This window comes from Drosophila sulfurigaster, chromosome 3 (genome assembly GCF_023558435.1).
Source record: "Drosophila sulfurigaster albostrigata strain 15112-1811.04 chromosome 3, ASM2355843v2, whole genome shotgun sequence".
Classification (NCBI taxonomy): Eukaryota; Metazoa; Arthropoda; class Insecta; order Diptera; family Drosophilidae; genus Drosophila; species Drosophila sulfurigaster.
In genome coordinates this window covers 41,245,012-41,269,576 of record NC_084883.1, presented here as the reverse complement: position 1 = coordinate 41,269,576, position 24,565 = coordinate 41,245,012, and the positions used below count along the sequence as shown (strand labels likewise).

The 24,565-nt window shown below is 38.4% G+C and overlaps 1 protein-coding gene across 2 annotated transcripts in view; it reads right to left on the bottom strand.

The window, feature by feature from the left end:
* Nucleotides 1-1,496: 1,496 nt before the first annotated feature.
* LOC133841370 (dendritic arbor reduction protein 1) overlaps nucleotides 1,497-24,565 on the bottom strand; it is a 39,826-nt gene continuing 16,757 nt past the window's right edge. Inside the window, exons 2-6 of one of the 2 annotated variants that reach the window (XM_062273791.1) lie at nucleotides 14,979-15,552; nucleotides 13,076-13,878; nucleotides 12,241-12,976; nucleotides 9,332-9,391; nucleotides 1,497-3,219 (exon numbers count right to left, since the gene is read on the bottom strand). In XM_062273791.1, the coding sequence (XP_062129775.1) occupies nucleotides 3,032-3,219; nucleotides 9,332-9,391; nucleotides 12,241-12,976; nucleotides 13,076-13,878; nucleotides 14,979-15,552 (2,361 nt within the window). In that variant the 3' untranslated portion in view covers nucleotides 1,497-3,031. The remainder of the gene's footprint in view (nucleotides 3,220-9,331; nucleotides 9,392-12,240; nucleotides 12,977-13,075; nucleotides 13,879-14,978; nucleotides 15,553-24,565) is intronic. The other variant, XM_062273793.1, reaches the window with a different exon arrangement.

Genomic DNA, 24,565 nt, shown 5'->3' with positions numbered 1-24,565 from the left:
TTCTTTCCAAGCTGTCTGCATATGGAGTAAGTACTCCATTGAGAGAGCGAGACCCTTCTGTGATATGATTCTGCACAACATTTTAGATACATCATCGTGCAACGAAATGTTTGACAAATGAACGAACTGGTTTACTTCGCTCTTTTTGACTCCATAAATAAATGAGCCTCATCAAAATCAAACGATTTACAATTTCCAACGACAACAATTTTATCGCCTCAATCAAAACAACATGACGCGTCCAAAAAAAAAACGAATAAAAAATGCAGTTGAAATTGTTATTATTTTGATATTTTTTTTTGTTAACAATTTTCAAGCACATTTGCTTGACATGCTGGTTTCGTGTACAAAATATTTTGATAGTGATCACAACAACAAAAAGCAATTGAGTTAGAGACTTCGACAGCGGCAACCACCACAACAACAACAACAAACACAACGACTTCGGGTCACACTTTGCATTCTCATCTAAACGAAATTATTGTCTCTTAGTTATTTTTGTTGCTCATAAATTTCTGTTGATTTTTTCCCTTTAATAAACCTATAAACAAATGCATCAACATATTGTATAGGTTTTATGTATATTTGTATTTTATTTGATTCCCTAATAACCTAACTGTTAACTCAACTGACGTGTCGAGTTTTCCAAACAGAGACGTCAATCGTCTGCCAAAAAAATTGTTTTGAAAATACCCAGTGAAATCTTTCTCTCTCTCTCGCGATTGCATTGCCAGGCACGTAGTTGGGAAATGTTAATAATTGTATGAAGTTCATGCGAGTGCAGTAAATATCATTTCAATGCAGGAATTTCATTGCACATTCAACTGACACTGGCATTGAATTGTTGATAGGCCTTCACTCAGACGACAACAAATCGACAGCAAACGGCAATTTATGTTCGACTTCGACTTCCACGCAAAACGCAGTCTCAACTGTTATTAGACTAGACGCTTGGGCCTTAGGCCTCTATATATTGATAACTTACACACACACATCGGATATATATACGATTTAATTGACTTTGAAAAAACGTTGAAGGTTTCTGAGTGAATGCTGACATCTGATCTCTTCTTTAGTCGTTAAATTATCGATTTTGTTCACTATAGAAATTTCAATAAATATTTAAGATTCAGCATTAATTAATCATCAATTAATTTAATTGTTATTCATTTTAGTTCAATAATTGATAATAATTATATATATAACAAACTGCAGAAGAATCACATTCCATTTATTTCCCTATTTCACAATGTTTCTAATAACCTCGATCACACGAAAGTTGCGCTTTTTTATATCGATTTCCTAATTTCTTCCTACCGATAATTACTTAATTCCAGTGTTGTGTACTTGATGATAACACAATTTAAGTGTTGAGTAATTTAGCTTAATTGCTAAATAATATATTAAAATATCCGTATTATAAAAGATAACAGCTAATAGTTTTTAGTTTCACAAAATGAAGGAAAAGCTTTATAAAATTTAGTTACATTTTGGACTTTTGTAATCGATAAAAGTTTTATTTACAATACTGAGAAAACTGTCAACTAAGTTATGGAAATACACTGACAGCCAGTCTAATCATTGTGTCATCAACGAGTCGTGAAGTAAGTTACCATATTTATGTTTTTAAATAATAACTTCAAAATATCGTTACATAGGTAATGTCGCCGTCAAGCACTTCAGGTATTACGTGGAAGCTGCAGGTAGAGGCTAATGCAAGTTACAAGACGATATTTTCGATACTGAGTCAGCTCGAACGTTCGTACAGCGACAAAGATCTAGAATATTATCCATGCGTTTTAGAGGATTCCCTTGCTGACGGAAAATCGAGTGAAGTTGAAAGTACGACAACTGAAGTCGATGGCATCGCCAGTCAGGTGGACGTCAATCGAATTGCATTGCGTTGCTTGTATCTCGAGCTATCAATCTTAAAGCGTAGTGCGATCGAACTCTGCAAAGTTCAGCTGATTCACGACAATCTGTTTAGGTGGCTAGTGACCCTCGATGGGGCTAAATATACTCCCTATGAGGGTGGCAAATTCATATTGCCAGTTCTCCTTCCAATCAGTTACACATTCGATGAGCCAACGGTTTAATTTATAACTCGAGTCTGTGAGGAAATAAAAAAGCCAATTTGGTTTTTCAAAAACATTTTATTATTTGATGATTTTGTGCCAGCACTTTTTGGTGTTTAGAAACGATATAGAGACACATAAGATTACATACATTAATACGCTAGCTACGTAGAGTACTCGGTATCAACTACTACCAGATAAACATACATATGTTATATCTGAAATTATAGATTAACATACAATACAATACACATACATACATACAGACTAACATAAGTTTATGGCTAAGGGAAAAGAACTATACAGAAACTAGGCGACAAATGACACAAATGGCGATAATGTTGTCCTACATTTAGATAAATGATACAAGGATCTATAATCTAGAATAGTATGTAATATATGCACTTTAATACACGGGGCCATCGCATTAATTGAGTGGCAGATAGAGGAGAAAAGATTTTGAACACTTAGACCTAATAAACTACGATGTGTGTGTGTTTGTTTTTTGTGTGATGAGTTATCGTTAGTTAGGATTTTGGTGCTTAGATTTAGATTTGCATTTAAATGTAGTAGTTAAGCAGGTGGAAATTTCATTTACTTAAAATACGCTTGAGTTTTGCAAGAAAGAGCGAGCGAAAGAGATACTTTGCTCTCTTTTCGGTAGATCGAGCCAATATCTAGAGAGCTGGGATCAGGCTGAGGCACAATTGGCGTAAAGCTGAACTCGAATGCCTTCTATACTTTACTTCTTACATTAATTAGTATTCAGGTTGTGATTATTTATATTATTATTATTATTAATATGTAGTAGTAACCATTTACTAAACAATTCTTTTTTTTATTTTTCAAATTTATCTTAACTAAAGTCCTTTGGATTGTGATATAGTTGATTTGTAGCTGCTAGCTGCTGCAGCGACTCCTCCTCCAACTTCTTTTCCTTCTGCTGCTGCCTCTCCTCACTTATTCTTGGGCATGTGGCGCTTCATGTGGAGTGCCAGATGATCGCTTCGCGCAAAGCTGCGTTCACAGACGATGCACTTGAAGGGCTTGGCGCCAGTGTGTTTGCGATAATGTCGCGTCAGTTCATCGGAGCGAGCGAAGCGCCATTCGCATTCAGGCCACTGGCACGTGTAGGGTTTTTCACCTGTAAGGAAATAGCAAATAGTTTCTTATTTAATAAGATTCATAAAATTGAATTCTATGTTATAGTAGCGAAGTATAGCTAGAGCAGCAGAAACCTTGTAAAATCTAATGTTTAATATGGCCATCAATCTTATTTAGTTTAAAATTTGAAAAGTGTCAAAGGAATATTAACCAACTGACAATTTTAAATCATTATACTGGCCAAACTACATAATATAAATTGTCTACATAACGAAAACAATCGTAAATACCAGAGCTTATTTTTACCAAAACCTCGAGATTTGTATTTGCAACGTTTCGAAGTAGAATTTCTGACATTTCAAGCTTTAGATCTCAAGATACACGCACATTTTGTAAAATATATAGATAACTATCGATTTAACATGAATTTATGTAGATGGAAGAATTATATTCCCAATTATTTTCTTAATGAATTTCATATTCTTTATATGACATGTATAAAGTCAGTGCCTAAAAGTTGCTTGGGTGAACTGCCAAAACACCAGCAAGCAATCAAAGACTTTGTCATATTGTGATTTAGGGATTGATATGTTATTTTTATGCGACGATGACTCTCCTTTAATTTGGTTAACTAGTGAGGCACGATGCTGAACTGCCGTGGAACAGAGTGGAGTAGAGTATGTCATCAAAGAGCTACTTGTCTTGCATTGACATACGAGTGCAGCAGCAATGTGCTTTAAACATGTATTCACAAATTAACATTTTCATTGAATTTTCATGTAACTTGGGAACAACGACACGACGATGACGACAAGCAAACGGCAGCTGGAGCAAACAAATGGTAAGTCAATTCGCAGTCAGACTTACGCTCAGTCTCTCGTATTTTATGATACGGAGTCAGTTTTTTGGTTTCGGTTTTTTGCTGTGGCACACGACTCTTGCGGCTGGCGATGGCCCATTACCAGCAACACAGCAAAAGGTAACAGCAACTTCAACAACAACACAACGACATCGACATCGACAACAAAACAAACACGACGACATTTGCAAGTGACTTTTGCTCAGCTTAGCTCATGTCGAGGTACAAAACAGAAATGCGACCGGCCGGTGCCCAATACTGTTTCTGTTTTTTTACCCCGCTGCTCTATGACTAATTCCCTCCAACTGGTCGCTCAAATTGTCGGCATACATATGTTTGTATATCTCTGAGGTATCCAAGTGTTTTCGGCATTACAAGCCCGATTGCTGTGCTATACACAACACATAAGCATAAACAGCGACATCAACATCCACGTCAACATCAACATAAGCATAAACATTCGTGTTCAAACTGAAATTGAATGAAATAATTATTGCGGTTTTAAATTTTGCTGAACTTGACATTTTATGGCATTATCCAGCCATTGTCTTTCCGTGCTCCATTCCAAACTGAAGCCCACTCAAGCGTAATACTACATTGAATAGTTTACTTTGGTGTCCACATCGAATTCAATTGGCTGTGGATCAATTCCCTTGACTGATTCTCAGTTATTTTCAATTGTATAAATATATATGTTTAAACAAGAATATTTGAGAGAGCAAAGCTTTCAGGGGTTCTCTTTTATGTAAATGCAACACTGAGGATATCGATGTTTATTTTAGATTTGGATATAATAAAATATCGATCAAGATTTATCGATAGTGTTTACATTCCAACTTTATTTAATTCATATTTAGATTTTGCATCTACTAGAGTTTATTTCAAATGTCTGTAAGGCGCTTAATATATAGATAATATCTTGTGGTTATAGATTTCCTGTGCAAATATATTAGCGATTGACCTATCGATAGTGCTGAACTGCTGCAAATTATTTTATTTTCAACTTCGATCGATTTATATTTAGATTCTGGACATCTATTGACAATGGGATGTGTCTATAATTGGGGTTAAATTTAAATGTTTGTAAAGCAGTTAATATATAAATAATACCTTACATGTAATTGCAACTCTGCGAATATCGATGATTGTTGTAGATATCCGATGAGAAAATATTGGGGATTTACTCTATCGATAATACTGAAGCTTTGCAATTTTATTCGATTTATAATTTGATTTATTTGTGTCATTTATAATGCTCTTCTGCAATTGTCTTTTTCTCAAATGTCTGTAAATAATATAATGGATAATATTCTGCCAGTCAAATCTCTTCACACTTCGATGACACTACAGCGGAATTAAGTCGCACTTCTAAGCTCATCTAAGCCCTGAAACCCTTTTCACAACATTTATCACTCACAAGTTGTTGCTGTTGTTGTTGTTGTCGTTATATGTATTTTACAAGTCTAGTTTTTTTCTTCGAATGAAATTCCCCTTCAGAGAGGAAGAGGGAGATACTTCGCTCAAGTTGAGGCACTTGGAGTGGCACTCAGCTGACACTTTTGTAGGATTTTCGTCTAGAAACTCAATACGGGCGACTCGTGGCGTGACTTATTGGTTTATTTAGATCTCTTTTAATGAATTTAAGTGCCTCGAAGATGACTGAACATAATCAAAAAAAAATTTACCTATCGACACTTACAAGCCAGTTCTTCTCGATTTCTGTTTGTGTGAGTGTGTGTAAGAAGCTTTTGTTTGAGGGCAAAAAAACATTGATAAATGGCTGGGCTTTGATGCTGAGTTGAGTCATCGATGGCCACAGCCAGCTGCCCAAATAGAACAAACAGCATAGAGCAACGCTATCGCCACACTCCACTATGGGCCAAAAGCCCAAATATGCGGCATAAATGATTTTTTTTTGAAATAGTGTTGTTTAATTATTTTTTTGGTATCTTGAATACTTATATGATATAAAAAAATTTTGATAAAATTTTTTGGGAATACCCCTAATTTTTTGCGCGCTTTTAAAGTCAGCTGTTCAGTGTCGTTTTGTTTTAGACAAAAAACCCGCGAAAATTTTGGCGACTTGCAGCTCGTAAATCAATTGAACCAAACATTAAAAGTTAAAAGTGTGTAAATGGAAAATAAAGGTCAAGGTATGTAAATTAATAGTTACTAAATGTTTTTCTATATTTCTAAATGTTTGTGTTGTTTTGACTAATGTGTTGCAAATGTGTTGTTCTAGCTTATTCTAACAAAAGTACATGTGTTCTGTGAAGCTTTTCTTTTAGGTGCCTCAAAGTGCCTTAAAGGTAAAATGTAATATTTTTAACAAATCTCTATAGAATCCATTTTTAGTAATGGTTTTTGCCCGTTTTTGCCCGTTTTTGAAATAACAATACATGTTGCAGGTGTTTATGAGTTCTCTCAAGCAGCGCTGCTCAAAGTGTTTCTTTAATAACTTCGACAATTTTTATCTGATCGCAACCAAATTTTCAGGAATCATAACTACTATGGTAATTATTGTATATACCAAAATTCGTAACTCTAGCTTTAAAATTAGGCTTGTTATTCGATTTTTTTGATTTGCGGGGGCGGAAGTGGGCGTGGCAAAAATTTGAAACAAACTTGATCTGCGTGCAAACATAACAAATGCTGTCGAAAAAAAATGATAGCTCTATCTCTTATAGTCTCTGAGATCCAGTGTTTCATACGGACGGTTATATGGGGGCGGGAGGAAGGCGTGGTCAAATTGACACAAAATTTTTTCCGAAATTCTATCTTTCTCTCCCAGATATTTGTGCAAATTTTCAGAATCTTAGGTCCATTTTTAGAGTTTATGCCGCAAATTTGGGCTTTTGACCCATAGTGCACTCGTGGGAATATCATTTGGCAACGCAAAAAAAATTAAGCAAAACAAAGATCAGCATCAGCATCGGATCAGACAACAAACAAAAAGTTAAAGTTATGTAAATTGTTGTTTTGTAATGTGCGATGAACGCAATGCGATAAAAACGAACGGAATTACTTCATAATTTTTGAACTGAGAGCGCGCGATAAGCGCAACATGCACTAACAATCAACCTACTCATAAATACAAACACACACACACACATTTACATACATATAAATTAAGGCTTCGAGTGCCCAAAACGAGCTCGAAGACAAGACTAGCCGCAGGCCTCACACTCAACCCAGGCGCAGAGTCCGAGTCGCGAGTCCAAGTCCCGATTGGACCTCCTCCAGTTCCAGCCGTGGCATAAAAATCAAACTAATTTATGGCAACGCAAACATATTAGCAAACAAATCAGTACAAAATAAGCCCAGCCCGGTGGGCAATCTACACAACACAGCCACAGCTAGAGCCCGAGCCACACATTCAGTCTTTCAGTTTTCCACCTAGGGAGGGACTCGGGCTGTCCTCTCTGTCTGTCTGTTGATATGCACAATTTATGTGTTCGTTTGCCGCATAAAGATTAGTTACCAAGTGATTTTCTAATCGTCGCGTCCAGATAAAAACAAAAAGCTCAAATAAATACGCCAAATTTACGACTCCAAAAACAAAAGACTTGGGCAACGAACTTGCCTACGGGATATGCATGAAATGATTTTGTGCGTTTTTCCTGCAAATATTGAGAGACCAAAATAATGAAAAACAAAAAAACCTTATGCTCTTCTACATTGCCCTGGCCTGCTAATCAGCAGCGACAACACTTCAGCTGTTGTCTGGCGCCACCAAAATGCCGCAGCTTCAAAATTGCATGAAAAATGTGTGTTCACAAGTGTAAGAGTGTGTGTTTGTGTGTGTTTAGGTTGGGCGTGCGACGACGCGACGTTAACTAAGTCAAAAGCCAAACAAACGGACAGCCATCAGACGGTAGCCCCACTCAAAAAATCAACTGCAAAATAGTCTGGCCAAAAGATATGAACTAAGGCACTTGAGCATTAGGCCACAAGATGCAGCGCGCTTGTTCGTGTTGGCCCTGGGCGGGCGGAGGCAAGCAATTAAAGCCGCTTAAAACGAAGATTTATGGGTTAGCATTGAAGTGTCCTAGATAAAGTGTGCTGGAGAAAAGGCAGACGGCAAAATGAGAAGGTAAAACAGCAAAACTTTAAGAACTTGAATGGAAGTTTAATAAAAATTTTAAATATTTCATTTGAGTGTTTAAATTTATATTTATAAAATTAAATAATAATTCATTTTCAAGTATTTTGTACAAGCAAAACAATTACATAATAATCGCATAGTATGAAAGAGCATCGCTAATTTCACCTTGAATCTGTTATTTTTGCATTGAGCACTTGTCGTCGGGTTCATCAAATGTCTCGTTTTCCTTTAGCTGGGGCGTTAAGTTTATCAGTTAAGTGAAAATCAGCGCAGCACAGCGCAAAATCATAATAATAAAATGTTTTTTAATGCAGCGTTTTAAGTTTGCGCATAAATCAGCTGGTCATGTGCGATTAATAAAAACAACAAGGAGATGCGGAGACTGAGAAGGCTAAAGCACCAGAGCGCGGTTGCTTTTTGGGGCTGGGTCGAGAGTTGAAAGTCGCCAAGTTGGCAGTCGCAACGTCGTCGAATCAGGGGCATAAAACGTGTGGCCCATAAAACGAAGACAGGTGATCAACAACATCAGGCAACAACGGGAGGCAGTCAGGGAGGCAACTCAGTGCAAGAGACTGAGTGTAGGACAGAACGACGTCTGAAGCAACTGAAAATAACGTCAAGTGTAATCTGAGCAAGAAGGAAATGCAGGCCAAACGTGCGCCCAGCTGATGGCGTTGGCGATTGGCGATTGTTGATGTTGTTGATGTTGATGTTGCAACTGACCACAAAAAAACTCCGACCAACAACAACAACAACAACAACTCGAAACGAGAAGAAAAACCGAAACAAAAACAAACCGTAGAAATCACGATTTTTGTGGTTGTATTTTTGCAACGAAATTGAAAAAAGCAAAAGGCGCTGCAAGCTCTTGGCAAATTATGTGCTGGCAACTACAAATATGAGCGCGCGAATTAATCAAAAGTCTCTTTTTTTTGTTGTTGTTGCCTCCGCTAAGTCAAGTCAGTTGCCCAATGCAGCTGCGCAATGTACTATATACTCCATGCTATAGCTCATCGTCAGCCGATCTGTGGTGTGGTAATAAGCCAGCCCACGCCTACAAAACTCTGGTTGCTGCTGTCCCAGCATTGAACTCTCTATGTGAGTGTGTGGCTTGCGGCTACTTTGTAACTGAAGCCAGGTGGGTGATGGGTGGGTCAGTGGTGCAGTTAACAATCAATAACAACTCACCAGTGTGTATCCTTTGATGCGCCTTCAAATGTGAGCTCTTCGTATACACCTTGGAACAACCTGAGAAGAGAATTGGAGAAAGAAGTCGTTAAATTCGATAGTTCGATAGTTAGGAAAAGCTGGAAAGATTTATTATTTAAGAAAAAAGACTTGTTGACTGATTGCAACGATTTGCTAAAGACTTAAAATCTGGCATTAGCTAAGCTGTTGCATGCAGCATTTTGGTGTAATTTAAAGTGGATATCTGCTTGACCAGTTGCTGAAAATTGAATGCACAATTTATTTTGGGGCGCAGAGCAAACACATTTAAAGCACAGCCGAAAATCTTGATAAGATGACTATGAGAAAACAGTCGAGAAAAGAGTGAAGTTGGGTTGCAAAAGGCAGCTGTGGTTGTTGCAACAGCAACAGCAACAGCAACAGCAGCAGCAGCAGTGGGTCAGTGGGCGTCATCGCCTTTAATTAAGCCCATGCAGCTGGTAGATGCGAGTGAGATGCGAAATGCGAGATGTAAGATGGATGCTGCAAGATGCCAGTTGCAAGCTTCAAGTTGCAACTTGCACTGATGTTGTGTCGAGTAGCTGGGAACTAAGTTGGGTGAAAGTTTTGCACAAGATTCACTTGCGGACACAGCATGAGACATTTACTACGTCTGAGGCATAAAAGGATGCTTAGAGATCCCAACACGTCCGCTCTAATTGAAAGCTGAGTACAACGTGCCTCGCATACAAAAGACAATGCCAAAAGTTGGCGGCTAAAAATACTCGCACCATGCTGACAAACATGGCCAAAGCGAATTGATAGCTAAAAAGCGAGTCAAGAATGTTGCGTCGACGCCAAGCAAAAGAAACCAACAGCAACAGAAACAACAGCAACTACAACAACGATGACAGTTAGACGCGTGATTGGCTTGGACTGTGTTACGAGTTACGAGGATTGCTGATCACAGCCAACTTCTGAGACATAACTCACTTGCCACGCAGTTGCAATCTCGTCGCGAGTCGTGTGCAACTTGCAGTCGCACTCACAGTTGGAGTTGCAAGTTGCAAGTCTTGCAGTCTGATGCGTGCGTTTATGGCATAATAACTTCATTTGGACAACATTTTTGTAGCTTGGCCAAGGCAGCAATCGTTTGATCGAGGGGGGCAGCAGCAGCAGCTCCAATATTTGTGGTCTTTTTTTTTATTTTTGTTTGTTTTGTCTAAAAATGGCCACGGCAAACGTGTCAGACAATTGTCAATTATTTATTAGTGGCAACGCACGTAGCCACAGAGCCAGAGCCAGAGACGCCACCGACAGACATTCAATAGATGGACAGACGTTCGCTTGGCTAGACAACGTCAGGCATTTAGTTTCGGGTTAAGTGCTTTTTGGGTTCTCCATCCAAGCTAATGGATACACACACACAACACACACACACACATACATCGAAACGAATTCACGTGTATGTAAAGTATTTGATTCGATTCAATGTTTCTGATTGATCCACGCTGATAGCATTAACTATTTTTGGAAGCTCCTCAGTTTGCCGCTACTTAAGCGATTTGTCTCTATTTGGCATAAGCTTCCATTCAGTTGTTGCTTCATTCAAATTACTATAAGTGGAATTTCACATTGTCGATTCACACAGCAGATGAGTTCATTGATATGTTATTAAACTTTATTTATTTGTGTACAGATATTGGTTTCCTCATTTGCTTTAACTGTTACTTCAACTGAGCGTGGTAATTTCATTTGTGTAATTCAGTATAATTATATACTTTTGTATTAAAATTGATGGCAATTAAAAGTTTTTTTATACCCGATAATCATTTGGTAGAAGGGTACTAAAACTTTGTAGCTCCAGAATAAGCTAGTCACGATTCTTGGTATATCTCGTATATTTTTAAGTCGATGGTACATTTTAAGCACTATAGTATATGAATATACCTAATATAGTCTTCGGCACGCTTTAGTATTTTTTCGGTATATTTCTAAAATATTACCGCACTGTTTCGCTCTTCAATATCTTTCTAACTTGTTTTTAATATAATCTTGTTTAATTTTTGCAAAGATAAAAGATCTTTTATTAGCTGCAGTTTGTTTGATGTTAAATCAAATTTATTTATCAAGTTTTACTTGACCTTAATTTTAAATAAACATGTGTTTTAAACAATAATCTTTATATTTTTTGCTAATATGCTCTCCAGAATTTGTCATTTAACGAAATTTTGAATATAGATTACTTTTCTCTTACCTCCAACAATTTGACATTTGTTTATATTCCTATGATGTTTCACAGATTTCACTGCTTTTGTTTTAGTAATATTTGCTATTTGCTTTTACTTTCTGTAGCACATTTGTTTATTTTTGAAGCTTCACTTGATTGTCTTTAAAAAGAAAGAGACACATCCCTTTCACACACTAACTGCAACTCGCCGTTAAGCTCATAGTTAAAAAAATGCCAAGTCTGACATTGAAAATTCAACTGTAACGCAGCTTGACTCAGTCAGACAGAAAGACAGACAGATGAGAGAGTCTCTTACATAAGTATGGCACTGGCTAATTAGAATTACAAAAGAGGGGAACAAAATTAGAAAAAGCGCCACAACAGCTGTCAATGGCAAATGGCATGAAACGGACGGAAAGATAATAAATAAATGTATAGATAAATGGAGAATAAATAAATGCCGATTGGAAAAACGCGCTACGCATGCGCAATGAGAACAAGATCTGTTGTGGCTAAGTTGAGTACTAGACGATGTAATGCCAGCGGGGAAGGGGAACAGACGAGCTGCTTGGAAAGTGTCGCAAAGCGCGCGAAATGATAAACGACTTAAGCATGCAGCGCATCCCAAGCAGATGCTGTGCGAGAGTGGGGCGAGGGGAAAGTGGGACAACTAGTTGACGAAGTTAAAGATTGCACTCACCCACAAAATCACAGTGATGGATGCGTCGCTTCTCCAGCTCGGGATTATTGCGTCGATTATAGCGCACAGTGCGCACGCTCATCAGACTGGCGATGTGAGCTGGCGTCCCTGGCTGATGATGCGAGTGCCTGCCACGTCGTCCTCCTCCTCCTCCTCCGCTTCCTCCTCCTCCTCCGCTGCTTGGAGGTGGCGGTGGCTGTGACACAGTCTGTTGTTGTTGTTGCTGCTGCTGTTGTTGTTGAGCTGCTGCTGCGGCGGCTGTTGCTGCATGGGCGGGCGTGAGAGTGGTGAGCGTAGTGGGCGTGGTAGCACCTAGCAGCTGCAACGTAGGCGCCGGATTGACCAGACTGGGACACAAGCCAACCAATCCGTGTCCCTGCTGATAGGGCGGCGGTGGCGTGCTGCGTCTCTGGGCCTGAGCAACGGCAGCAGCAGCAGCCACCATGGAGGCGCCTGGACTGCCGGGATCTGAGCTGGGCGGCGTCAGCGGGGGCACGAACATGTGGCGCGTCGAGTTGGAGCTCGACGAGTTCGAGGAGGCGCTGCCTGCTGATGAGGAGGCAGAGCTAACCGAGGGCGTGCTGGGCGCAGCCGGTGGACAAAGCTGCAACTGTTGCTGCTGCTGTTGTTGTTGTTGCTGCTGTTGTAGTAGATGTTGAGCTGTGGGCGTGGCAGTGTTTGGTGACGCTGTGACAGCTGCTGATGGCGGGTGTATTTGGTATTTGGTGTGAAATGTCTAAGGAGAAAAGTGGAGAGAGAGCATACAAAGAGTTGGAGTTTGTTGTTATTGTTGTTGTTGTGGGAGCTGTCAAAAGGTTGAGCACGATTCTCTCACCTGACTGCTGTGCCAGCTGTAGCCATAGCTGTTGCTGCTGCTGCTGCTGGTGACGATGCTGTTGCTGCTGTTGTTGTTGCTACTGTTGCTGCTGGTGCCACCAGACACATTGCTATTGCTGCTGCTGCTGTTGTTGTTGCTGCTACTGTTCAGATAGCCAGCGGCTGATGCGCTGCTCAGCTGAGATGCGTATTGTTGCTGATAGGAGTTGTTGCTTTCGTTGCCCGCTTGCGGTTGCTTTGGGCTGTTGCTGCCACTGTGCTGATGTTGCTGCTGCTGCTGTTGCTGATGCAGCTGCAGCTCAACAACTTCAGCAGCGGGTGGCAGGCCAGGCAACGAGAGACTCGGATGATGCTGGTACAAGTGTTGCTGCTGTTGTTGATAATGTTGCTGATAGTGTTGTTGTTGCTGCTGCTGATGGTAATGTTGTTGTTGCTGTTGCTGCTGATGGTGTTGTTGTTGTTGCTGCTGCTGGTGTTGCTGTTGCTGTTGTCGCTGCTGCTTTTCAGTTTTTATCTCCATGGGACTGAGCATTGGTGTCGAGAAAGTTTCGAGCAGAGTTTCATCTATTGCTTCCATTTTGACCTGTGGCAGCAACTGTTGCTGCTGTTGTTGTGTTGCCGTCGCTGCCGCTGGATTGTCGCTGCTGTTGCTGCCGTGTGCCACCGCATTGCTGGCACTCAGCATCAGCGCATTCTCTGGATCAATATTCTGTATTGAGGTGGCAATATCATCCCACAGCGCTGGCCGTTGATATGGATCGTCGAGGGGATCGCCGAAGAGAGCCTCTTTGTTTTTGGTTTCTACATTCAAAGTGTGGGGTAAAGGAAATCGGTTTATAATACTACTACCACGTATACAACAACTGTAACTTGCTAATGCCTTATGCAAATCCATCGAAAGATACTCGCAGTGGAATTATTAATGTAAACAAAGAAATCTCGCATATGCATGAAATTTATAAACAGCCAAACGATTTGTTTGACTATTTTTAGCTGAGCGTTAACTGCGACTGAATAGTGTAGAATTTTAGTGTGTGGAGAGTTGAGAGTGGAGACTAAACTCTGAAGTGTGTTTAATCTTAGGTTTGAGTATATTATTTTCACCTTATTAGTGAAACTTCTTATATTTCCGATTCATTTTGTTGTAACTCAATTTAAGCGTGGAGAGTTGAGAGTGAAGACTGAAGACTAAAGACTATTTTCCCTAAAGTTTTAAAGTAGTAAAAGTTTGATTGATTTATTTGAAGTGTGGAGAGTTAAGAGTGGATACTAAAGTCTTAAGACTATTTACTCTAATGAAAGTTGAGAGTGGGTACTGAAGTCTCAGGACTAATAAATCTAATGAGAGTTGGAAGAGAAGACTAGAGACTAAAGACAGCTTAATCTTAAGTTTTATATTCATATTCATTAGTTCATATTCTCAACTATATCTGTGGTTAAATTTCTTGTATTTTTGATTGATTATTTTTAGCTGAATTTTCTGTGAGCTAAGCGTGAAGATTGAAAAGTTTGGAGAGTGGAGAGTTCAAAATAGGCTCTATTCAAATTTAATTTCTCACCCTTTGTTTAAGACTAACATTTTTAAATTATTTCAGGGTAAACTTTAACAATCTAAAATTGAATTTCTTGCAACTTTTAATTTTGAAAAGTCTCCAAAACTGTTTGCAGCGCATTTGAAGTTCGTCTAGACCTTAATCTACACGCCTTACACTCAGTCTCCCGCTTGTCTGCCAAATAGTGTCTCAAATTTCACATTCGCCAGAGAGAAACGCAGCTATGAAACAAACGTCGACGACGACGACTGCGACATTGTCTTCGTTTAGTCGTTTTGCTATTGACTTGCGAGATTTCACCATGCGTGTAATTTTGTGTGCCCAGCTTCCCCTCCATCTTCTACTTACCATATAGATACTCCTTCTCGGCGCTGCTGGCAGCTGCTGGATTGCCCCCCGCACCGTTTCCCGCCGCCCCGGCATATCCAAGTGCCACATCGTAGGGCGCTCCATCGTAGAGAGGCGCGCATCCATAGGCGGAATTTGAATTGGAATTGGGCGAGATGGCGGGTTGTTGTTGCTGCTGTTGTTGTTGTTGTTGCTGATCGCTGGCATAACTGGAGGCAGCTAGCTGCCAAGCATCTAAGGCTGCTCCACTCTCGCCGCTCTGGAGACTGTGATGCAAATGCTGATGATGATGTTGATGATGATGCGCATGCGAATGCGAATGATGATGCGAATGCAGGTGATGATGATGGAACTGATGATGGTGATGATGTTGTGAGGCTGCCGAATTGTTGTTGTTGTTGTTCCCCGTTTGGCTGTCGTTGCTGCTGCTGTTGTTGTTATTGTTGTTATTCGTACTATTGTTGTTGTTGTTGTTGTTGGAGGCAGCAGCAGCCGCTGCCAACACTTCCAGTTCAACATCGGCCGGCTCAATCTTATGCAGACGTCCCATCAGCTGATAATCCAGTTCCGGGGACTGCAAAAAAGAGATCAAGAAAATCGTTAGTAAATTCTCATAAATTTTGATTAAACTTTTATCGCTGGGCCAACACTCTCTGAGACGTTGCCACTTTCCGCTTATCTTTATTTCGCCCCGTTTTCTTTTCTTTATTTTTATGGCGAGCATCGCTTTAATTTTCTCATTTCTCGTTTCTTTTGCAACGAAATTCGTTATGTTGATTTGTCCTCTGATTTTGATTTTATACCCATACACATTCTTTTATTGGCTTTCTTAATGCGCATGCAAGTTCGCTGTCAGCATTAAAGCTAAGACAGCGACTTTGTTCAAGGGGCGCCTGGAAAATTGTTAATTAATTGCATGCCAATCAATTTGTTAGCCAACAAATGTTATTGCCATATTCAAGCAGTTGTCAATTTTCTTTGCATTTAATTTATTCCACTGAAAAACAAACAAAACACTTCAACTCAATTGATCTTATCATTCAAGTACTTGGCGCGTGCAATATCTTGGCAATTTCTCTAAATAGAACTGATCTATTAATCACATCAGCTATAGCTATTTATTTGCGAAATTGTCATTATAAAGTATCATTTATATAATCCAGAGATTTCATTACAAACATCATTTATTTACTATTGATTGCTAATCCTTTTGGAATTCCATACTCAGTATTTATTTACTACTGATTGATGTAATCAATTCTAAGGCTAATGGAATTTTATATCAACTTCAACACTCTCACACTCTTTTCAATCAAATCGTTTCCGTAATATAAATGTAAATTTCTAGAATCTCTTACTCTTTTTTATTAATTTGCTTAACTTTGCTTGCTCATCTCTCGAAATTTTATTTGCCAACAAAAAATTTAATCCATGGGCTTGAAAGTATTGTCGCCTTTTGCTGTAGGCAAATTTTTATACCCGTTACCCAAAGGGAAGAAGGGTATTATAAAATCAAATAAAAATTGTTAAAGTTATTTAAGAAATTCTTTTGTATGGGTCTATTACGCCTATTTACTAGGGGTCTTAGTTGCTTTGGGTGACAACTTGGTATATTTTAGTACTATATGGTATATTTTTAATGCAGTATATTAATATACTAAATATATCCTTTATTATATTTTAGTATTTTTGCGGTCTATTTATTTGGTATGTTTTAGTACTCTATGGTATATTTGAAATGGTGCTATATTTTAGTATTTTTTCTTCACATTAATTTGGTATATTTCAAGAATAATGCCTTTATTCCTTTATTCACAATGGGTAACAGGTATCTCACAGTCGAGCACACTCGACTGTAGCTTTCTTACTCGTTTTTTGGGGTGTCTTTTAGACTCAAGACTTTAGTGACAAACAACAACATTGTTTGGCAGCTAATTTATGACAACACTTAACGTTGTTTAGGCACACATAATAATCATTTGGCAAATTAGAGAAACTTTTTTTTCCAGGCTTTTCACATGCAAATCAAACTTCGGCCCGGCCAAGAAGGTGGGCAATATATCAACCCAAAAATAAAAACTTTGAGTCGAGTGTCGATCAGAGGGTCGCCAATGGATTTTTTTGGACCACAAAAAAACAAAAGCTAAGCGCTGACTCAATTCGAGATATGCACAACACTGACTCACACACACACAAACTCGCACACACACTTACACACACATAAAACCCACCAACGTAGTTCGTTTCTTTTTATGAGCTGAAAATTTACGAGCGTGGCAAATGATTTTGCCGCAATATTTTTTGCCAGCATTTTTCATTTTATTGGCTGTGGTTTTATTTTTTTTCGTTGTTTTCGTTGTTTTTGTTTTTGTGTACTTCATTTTTGGTTTTTGCAGTATGTGGAACGGTACTTGAAAAATGTTTGCTCGGCCCAGAGGTCAACATGGCGTGTGATAATTTTAATAGATTTTACCATTTGCCTGTGGCCCACGAATATATACGAAAAAAAACTTATGAGTAACAATCTTAGACTGCAACTTTTCTTGGCGCATTTCCACGAATTGATTTCGATTTTCCAGCTTGGCCAGACTGAGCATGAAGCGTGTGTGTGTGTGCGAGTGTGTGTGAGTGTGTGTTGGGCCGCATTTAGTGAGCGTCACACGCAAATGACCTCATAAAAATGCGTAACGTGTCGCCTTGGAGCGTCGCGGAATCTTTAAGTGGCCCCCACGGCATTAGTTCGATCGTTCAGTTGGACTTTGCCAGTCGTCAGTCGACAGTCGACGGTCGACAGTCGCAACGGTAACTTCCAACTAGCAGCGACAAGTACTTTAAGCTGAGGAGGAGGCCTGACACATTGACAACAAAAACAACAGCAACAACAAACCATAAGAAATAACATGAATTTCAATTATGAACCTGTTCTTTTCGGGGGCTTTCGCTTGCCAAGTTCTCTGTTTAGAGAAATTATGTACAGGTAATTCTGTTTTTTTTTTCCCTCAACTCTTATCATATTTTATACTTTTCAATAAACGTGTGTACGCCAAGTTATTTTTATTTTTTTCTCAATTCCAATTTATTATAAAAGTGATTTGTTGTTGCTTTGCTTTTAGGCATTAAAATGCCGTTGTCAACAATGGCAGTCGATAAATGGGCATTAAGTACAGAAAACACATTTGCATAAATTGAGCGAAAGAGTTAGCTTTTCCTTTCTCTCTCGCTCTCTTGGTACTAATGTCTTTTTGATATTGTTATGGTTATTGATATGGATTTGGCCCATTTTGAGGTGAGCAATAATGCAAAGAACATTATCATTGTTGTCAGTTGTTATTTAATTGCTGTCTTTTGATTTTACTATTTCAAGAATTTATGGATTTTTCTAATAAAATATAAATGCAGCTATAAAGAAAAATATTTTGTTGTTAAAAGCATTAAATAGTAAGCTAAGGCACATTACAATTGTTCTCAGTTGTTGTTTAATTGTTCTCTTGTTCCCAAGTAAAATAATAATGGCTATTTCTCCATTTTAAGAATTTAGATGTAGACTTTTCTATAAAAATATTAATGTAGCTATTAAGAAGTAAGAAAGCTCGACTGTGAGACACCATAAAAATATACCAAATTAATATACTGCAAACTATACCAAATGCTATTTTTGGTATATTAATGTACTACTTCCCTATTAGTAGACATTAAAAAATGTTTCGAATTGTTTTTCAAATACTTTATTTTCCGCTTTTTTTCCTTAAATCTTCCCATTATTTTATATGTTAGTAATATTTATGTAGTCTTTAAAAGTTTAATGGTTGCTAATCAATATTTGACTATTTAAGTATAATTATTATTAGTTACAAGAAACACGCGTTTAATTATCTCATAATTTGTTGTACTCCACTATTTATTTGTTACTTTTTATTAACTCATAAATTTGCAAATAAAAAAGCTACTTCGAGCATCACAACAAAAAGAGAAATTAATGTTAAAGCCTAATATATTTTTAGCAATAAAATTAGTGTTGTTCACATAGTATATTAACTTATATTAATAGTCGCATAGTAAATCTACAATAAAGTTCGTTGTTAGCCTTAAAATTTCTTTTCTTTTTTTTTTTGCATTTTTATTTTGAATGAAAGGTTATTTATAGCCAATATACGCATTTATTTGCCCTATAAATAGTTCAAGTTTTACGCATTCTTTTTCACTATTTCATTTATGATGGTTTTCATTTTGTGTGGGCGCCCATTTCTATTATTTATTCCCACATTCCCGTAGAGCATTTAGCCATTTAATTTATTATACTCTGCAGCGTATTTGCCACAGTTCTAAAGGTGGTTTTCTGTTTAGAGTTTTATGGAGCGACTTGTTTTCAAGATCTCTTCAGTCTCCGTCTGACATTTATGAGCGACTTTATGCGCAGCTGTCAAAAACGAATTCGAAATCCAAATTCGAAAAGCCAAACGCAAAATGGCCAATTTTATGGCTCACTCACAGACCAATTTCCAATATGCCATTGCCAAGACTCTATTTCCAATTCCCATTCCCAGTTGGATACTGTCCCATTGTCTATTGTAACAGCAGAAATGTAGTAAAAAATTAATAATGAATAGCGTTGGCAATTTGACATCTTTTTTTCTTTATGAATTTTCGATGTCGTTGTGTTTTTTTTCTCTTCTGTTGGCATATTGATGGCTGTTAATAGAGCCGCGCGTCTGTTGGTCAAATTGAAAAGAAATGATGGCCAAAAAGAAGCTCTTTAAAATGCAAAGCGGTTGCCACCGTCGCCAAAGGGCAGCACAATAAAAGTAACAGCAACTACAGAAACAGCAACTACAACAAACGACAACAACAACAATCATAATGGTACATCAAATTTATTAATTTTTATAGACATTATTTTCAGTTGTTTGTTATTTTGGCTTTTAATGCTTTTTTGTTGAATTTCTCAGGCAAGTGCCAAATTTGGTTTGAGGTGCTTGACCACGCACGTGTGGCTCTAAATGTGCGACCCATGCTGTACGTGTGTGTGTTGTATATAGCTATTGTTGCTGTTGTTGTTGTTGTTATTATTTTGCATATTTTGTTCGATTTTAAATGAAGTCACGTTGCAATCGTAAAGTCGATATTTATGTTTGTCATTATTTTTTATGCTCTCTGCGCGTTCTTGTTGTTGCTGTTATTCATATAAATATTCTTGTTAGCTCTGATTGTAGTTGTTGTTGCTGTTGGTGTTGCTGTTGTTTGGGTATTAATATATACATTGTTATTTGCGCCGTCTTATTGCGTTTAACAATAGTAGTTAACAACTTTATTTCAATATATTGTATGCGCCCAACGTCTCTGTCCACGATTGCAGCTCACGTTTCGTGAAATGCCGAAGCGGCATGCAACAACCTGTTGCAAGTGGCAAGTGGCAAGTCGCAAGCAGCTAGTAAGTAGTAATGAAGCAGCCACAAGTCATCAACAGCTGTCAACTCTCATAAAAGTCAAACAGAATGTCTATGAGAAATCGGCAAAGCGAATTGTTAAATAGCCGCAAAATGCATTCCGAATCGGCCATGACAAATTCACTAAATAAAAAAGCTGCAACATTATTAGAAATGGCCCACAAATTGTAGTAAGTTTTGCTTTGAACTTTACCGATTTAGTGGCAGACTCACTGACTGATTTTTATTCTATATAGCACATAATTGTTTACGACGCCCCCGAACTTCAGTCCAAGCACGTGCCTGTTTATCTGCGCAATTTGATCGGGAAGTAAGGGAAGATAAACGGAAAAGGAGAAGGAGGAAGAGAAGGCAGCGAGTCATTTCTCTGATAACATGCGAAACATACTTTCAGCTGATAGTTTTGTACAGATAATTGGAGGAGGGGGGAATGCCACGCGCCTTGAAACAAAGCAATTGCTAGAGAGTCGAAAAGATGATAAATCGCGTTAAGAAATAACTACATTTTGGTCATTTTTTTTCTCTCTGTGGTGTTTCTTGTGGATAATCGTTAAATAATCCGCTGAATGTGGCTTATTGTTTGACTCTGTCAGCCCCGGGGCGCCGCTGTAGTTGCCAATTGTGAATTGTGCGGCACGAAACCCAGCGAAACGGTGCAAAATATTTCCTGAAATTTGTTTAATGAAATGTCTGTTAATGTATTTTTTTTCCTATTGAGACGTAGTGAAAGTTTCGATTGAGGTTAAAGCGTTCAAATGCGACAGGAAATGTTTGCACAGCTCAGGCTTTTGACAGCCAACGAACTTGATCGAATACTTCACTCTGTATGTGTGTGTGTGTAAGAGAACAAGTTCGTTGCCTAAGTCTTTTGTTTCGCTTAGCCTGGCGCGCGCAAAAAAAACAAAACTGAAATGTGAGAGATACTCGCGCTATAAAAAAAATTTCAATTTGCTGACCCCACAATACAACAAAAAGATGCAGTTAACTTTTAACAACAACAACAACAAAAACAGTTTATAAAGCAAATGCTATAAACGCGAATCATAAAAAAAACATAGCAACAACAGCATCAAAGACACATTTGATGCTGCTTGCGTAGAAGCTCGTAAAAATTGTTAAACTTACAAAAATATGCGCATGACTCATGACACAGCAACAGCAACAACAACAGCAACAACATAACAATTTGCATAAAAAATCGCTGGCAATCATTTTATTGGACCAAGCGCTCGTAAATCTCCCGACAACGAGTCGAGCCACAACCTCGGCCAAACCATCAAGCAAGAGAAACAACAACAACAACAACAACCAATCTCTGACCACACAGTTGACAAAAGTCAGCAGAAAACAAGAAAAACTGAAAAAGCAAGCTAAAACTATGCCAAATATGTTTTCCGCATTTTCTTCTTTTGCATACGCCCCAGGGACACACTCTTAAGCCGAAGACTCCAGACTGTGGCTCCAGCTTTTGCCCAAATCAGCATAGCAAATCAAATTTGGAACAGTAGTTGTTGACTCTCGAAGAGAGAGAGAGAGAGAGAGAGGATTGAGACAAGTGCAGCGAACATGCGTTTGGCATCGTTTCCTTTTCACTCTCTCTCACCTTGCCATGGACCATGTCCAGTATTTAAATGTCAACTGGGGTACAACGAAAAACGAAAAAAATAAGATACAGAAAAATAGAAGGCAAAAACGAGCCAAACTTTTGCGGACTTTGCAGTCAATTTCTTGGAATTGAATTTTGTGTCCATTTGTGCCTAAGAGAGATTACATGGCCACTTTGCATGTGCCCAGCTGGCAGAGACAGAAGGAGAGCGAAAGAGGGGGGACTAGCTGTTTAGGGGGAGGCGGAGTAGCAGCTTAGGCAGCGGGAGCATTTCGGTTTTTCTTATGTGTTGTAATATGGCTTAGGCTTAGGCGTGGATATCTAATGATTGTCTATGGGAAAGAGACGACTTTGAAATGCGCTTTGAATTTACATTAAAATTGTTGTTACGAAGGAATAATATAGACTTAGAGTTAATGCTTAGCATATAAGCAAATAAGTGGCATTCATTAAAAAAACGATGTTATAATATTTCTCATTTTTTGAGATAATTTTAAAAGCACTTATGAAACTATAGAAATTGATAACATACGATAAAATAATATGTAAAATATTTCTATAGCTTCAAAAATGATTCTTAAATTACAGCCACAAATTTCAAATATTATATATTAACATACAATTTTTTATTCTAATTATTATTATGTTAATATTGCGCCCTAATATGTTTTGAAACACATTCAAATTAGTTCCTTTAATTTTGAAATTATTCTTTAAGCTATAACTATACATTTAGTGAAGCTCTTCTTAATAAACTTTCTTAGATTTTACTAAAATGATGCGCACATTTTTTAAAAACTATTTTCTATATATTTTGTAAACAAAAAGTTGTATACAACTCTGCTCTTTAAGAATTAAGTACTTTAAATAATTATTCGTTTTACTTATTTTGAAAACTCTTATTGGCAATTCATGTATAATAAAGTTGATATATTCATGCTTCAACTTTAACTACTAACAATAAATCAAATAAATAAGTTATAAAACAAATACACTTTAAATATTTATTTTTTTCTGTTAATTTAAGACACACGTTTGGCATTAATATATATTATAAAAATAAATGTCAATTATTTTTTAAATGTATATTATAAAAATAAACGTATATTACATGTCAAAACTTTTCAAATATTTTTTAAATAGTTTAAATATTATTTACAGCATTTACTTTTATTTCATTTCAGATCTTATCTGCGTTGGCAGCGTGGAAGAGTAGCCAACGGGTCTATCAGTCACAAGCTCACATGCTCGTTTTGCTCATGTCGCTTCCACATGCCACACTTGCTTGCCACTTTGCCACTTGCCACAGCAAGCAGCTAGCTCAATGCGCTCTGCTGACTCTATTGCATTCAGTTTTTCAAGCAGGCGTGTAGGTATTGACAGGCCAGCCAGCTACCTGTTGCAGCACCACAAGAAGCAACAGCAGCAGCAGCAGCATTGGCAACCTGCAACACAGCAGTGTGTAGCACATGTAGCACGAGTGCGCTGTGCATGTTGCAACAACAAGCTGACACAGCTAGAGCTGCAGTTGAAGTTGCAGACGTGGACATGTTGGCCAGAATCATTTACACGCGAGGCAAAGTGGCCGAGAGAAGGAATGAAGAGTGCGAAGGGAATGGCAAAGGGGGGGGGGAAGGGAGGGGAGAATTGTGGGCTAGTTGCAGTGCATGCGGCGCTGAGTTGATTTTGGTTTTATTTGCTCTTGTCGCCAGCCTCATTTGTCGGCACAGCTGGATGCGCCTTTGGCACCTGCAAACGCCAACATTGGAAAACCAAAAAACCAAACAGAACAACAACAAACAGCAACGAGACGCGACTTGAGTCGACGCGAGCAACAATCATTCAATGAACAACAATTTGTAGCACGCCAAGTTTTGTAGAACTTGGCATGTTCACAGTTTCCCCTTCTCCATCACCCTCCTCCGCCCCCGCCTTAACACCTGCTCTCCTCCTCCTACCTTTCTACCAACAAAGTGCCAAACCGAACTCATCAATTAGGCAAAGAGACGGCGCACGCTCATAAATATTTAATGTGATGGGTGGAAGGGGAGGGGAGGGGAGTGGAGTGGCAGGGAAATGCATTGAAAATGCATTTTCGTAGCCAAGGTGTCAATTTGACATAAATAGCCCTTTTTTTTGGACGTAGCGTTTGTCGTTTACATAATTAAATGAACAGACTAGATCTCGAACTTCGCTGTCTTCTTCTTTCTCTCTCTCTCACTCTTCTCTCTTCTAATCGGCTGCAGCGATCATCGTTAAGTTTGAAAGGAGGCGCTAAGTGGCGGCGCAAACAGAAACCACAACATAAAAAATAAAAGAATAAAGAAACAAATCGCACGCACAAATCTCTCGAAAAGGTGTTAAAAGAAAAGCATGGAGCGTTTATCTTGCGCTTTCTCGCTGACCCATTAAAAACGACGCTACGATCATTACGATCACTGCTGATCACTATGATGATCTTCAGCAAGCAGCAAACAGCAAGCCTCAAGCAGCTGCTAAAGTTTGTGGCACGTTGCCATATGCCACCAATTCATCAA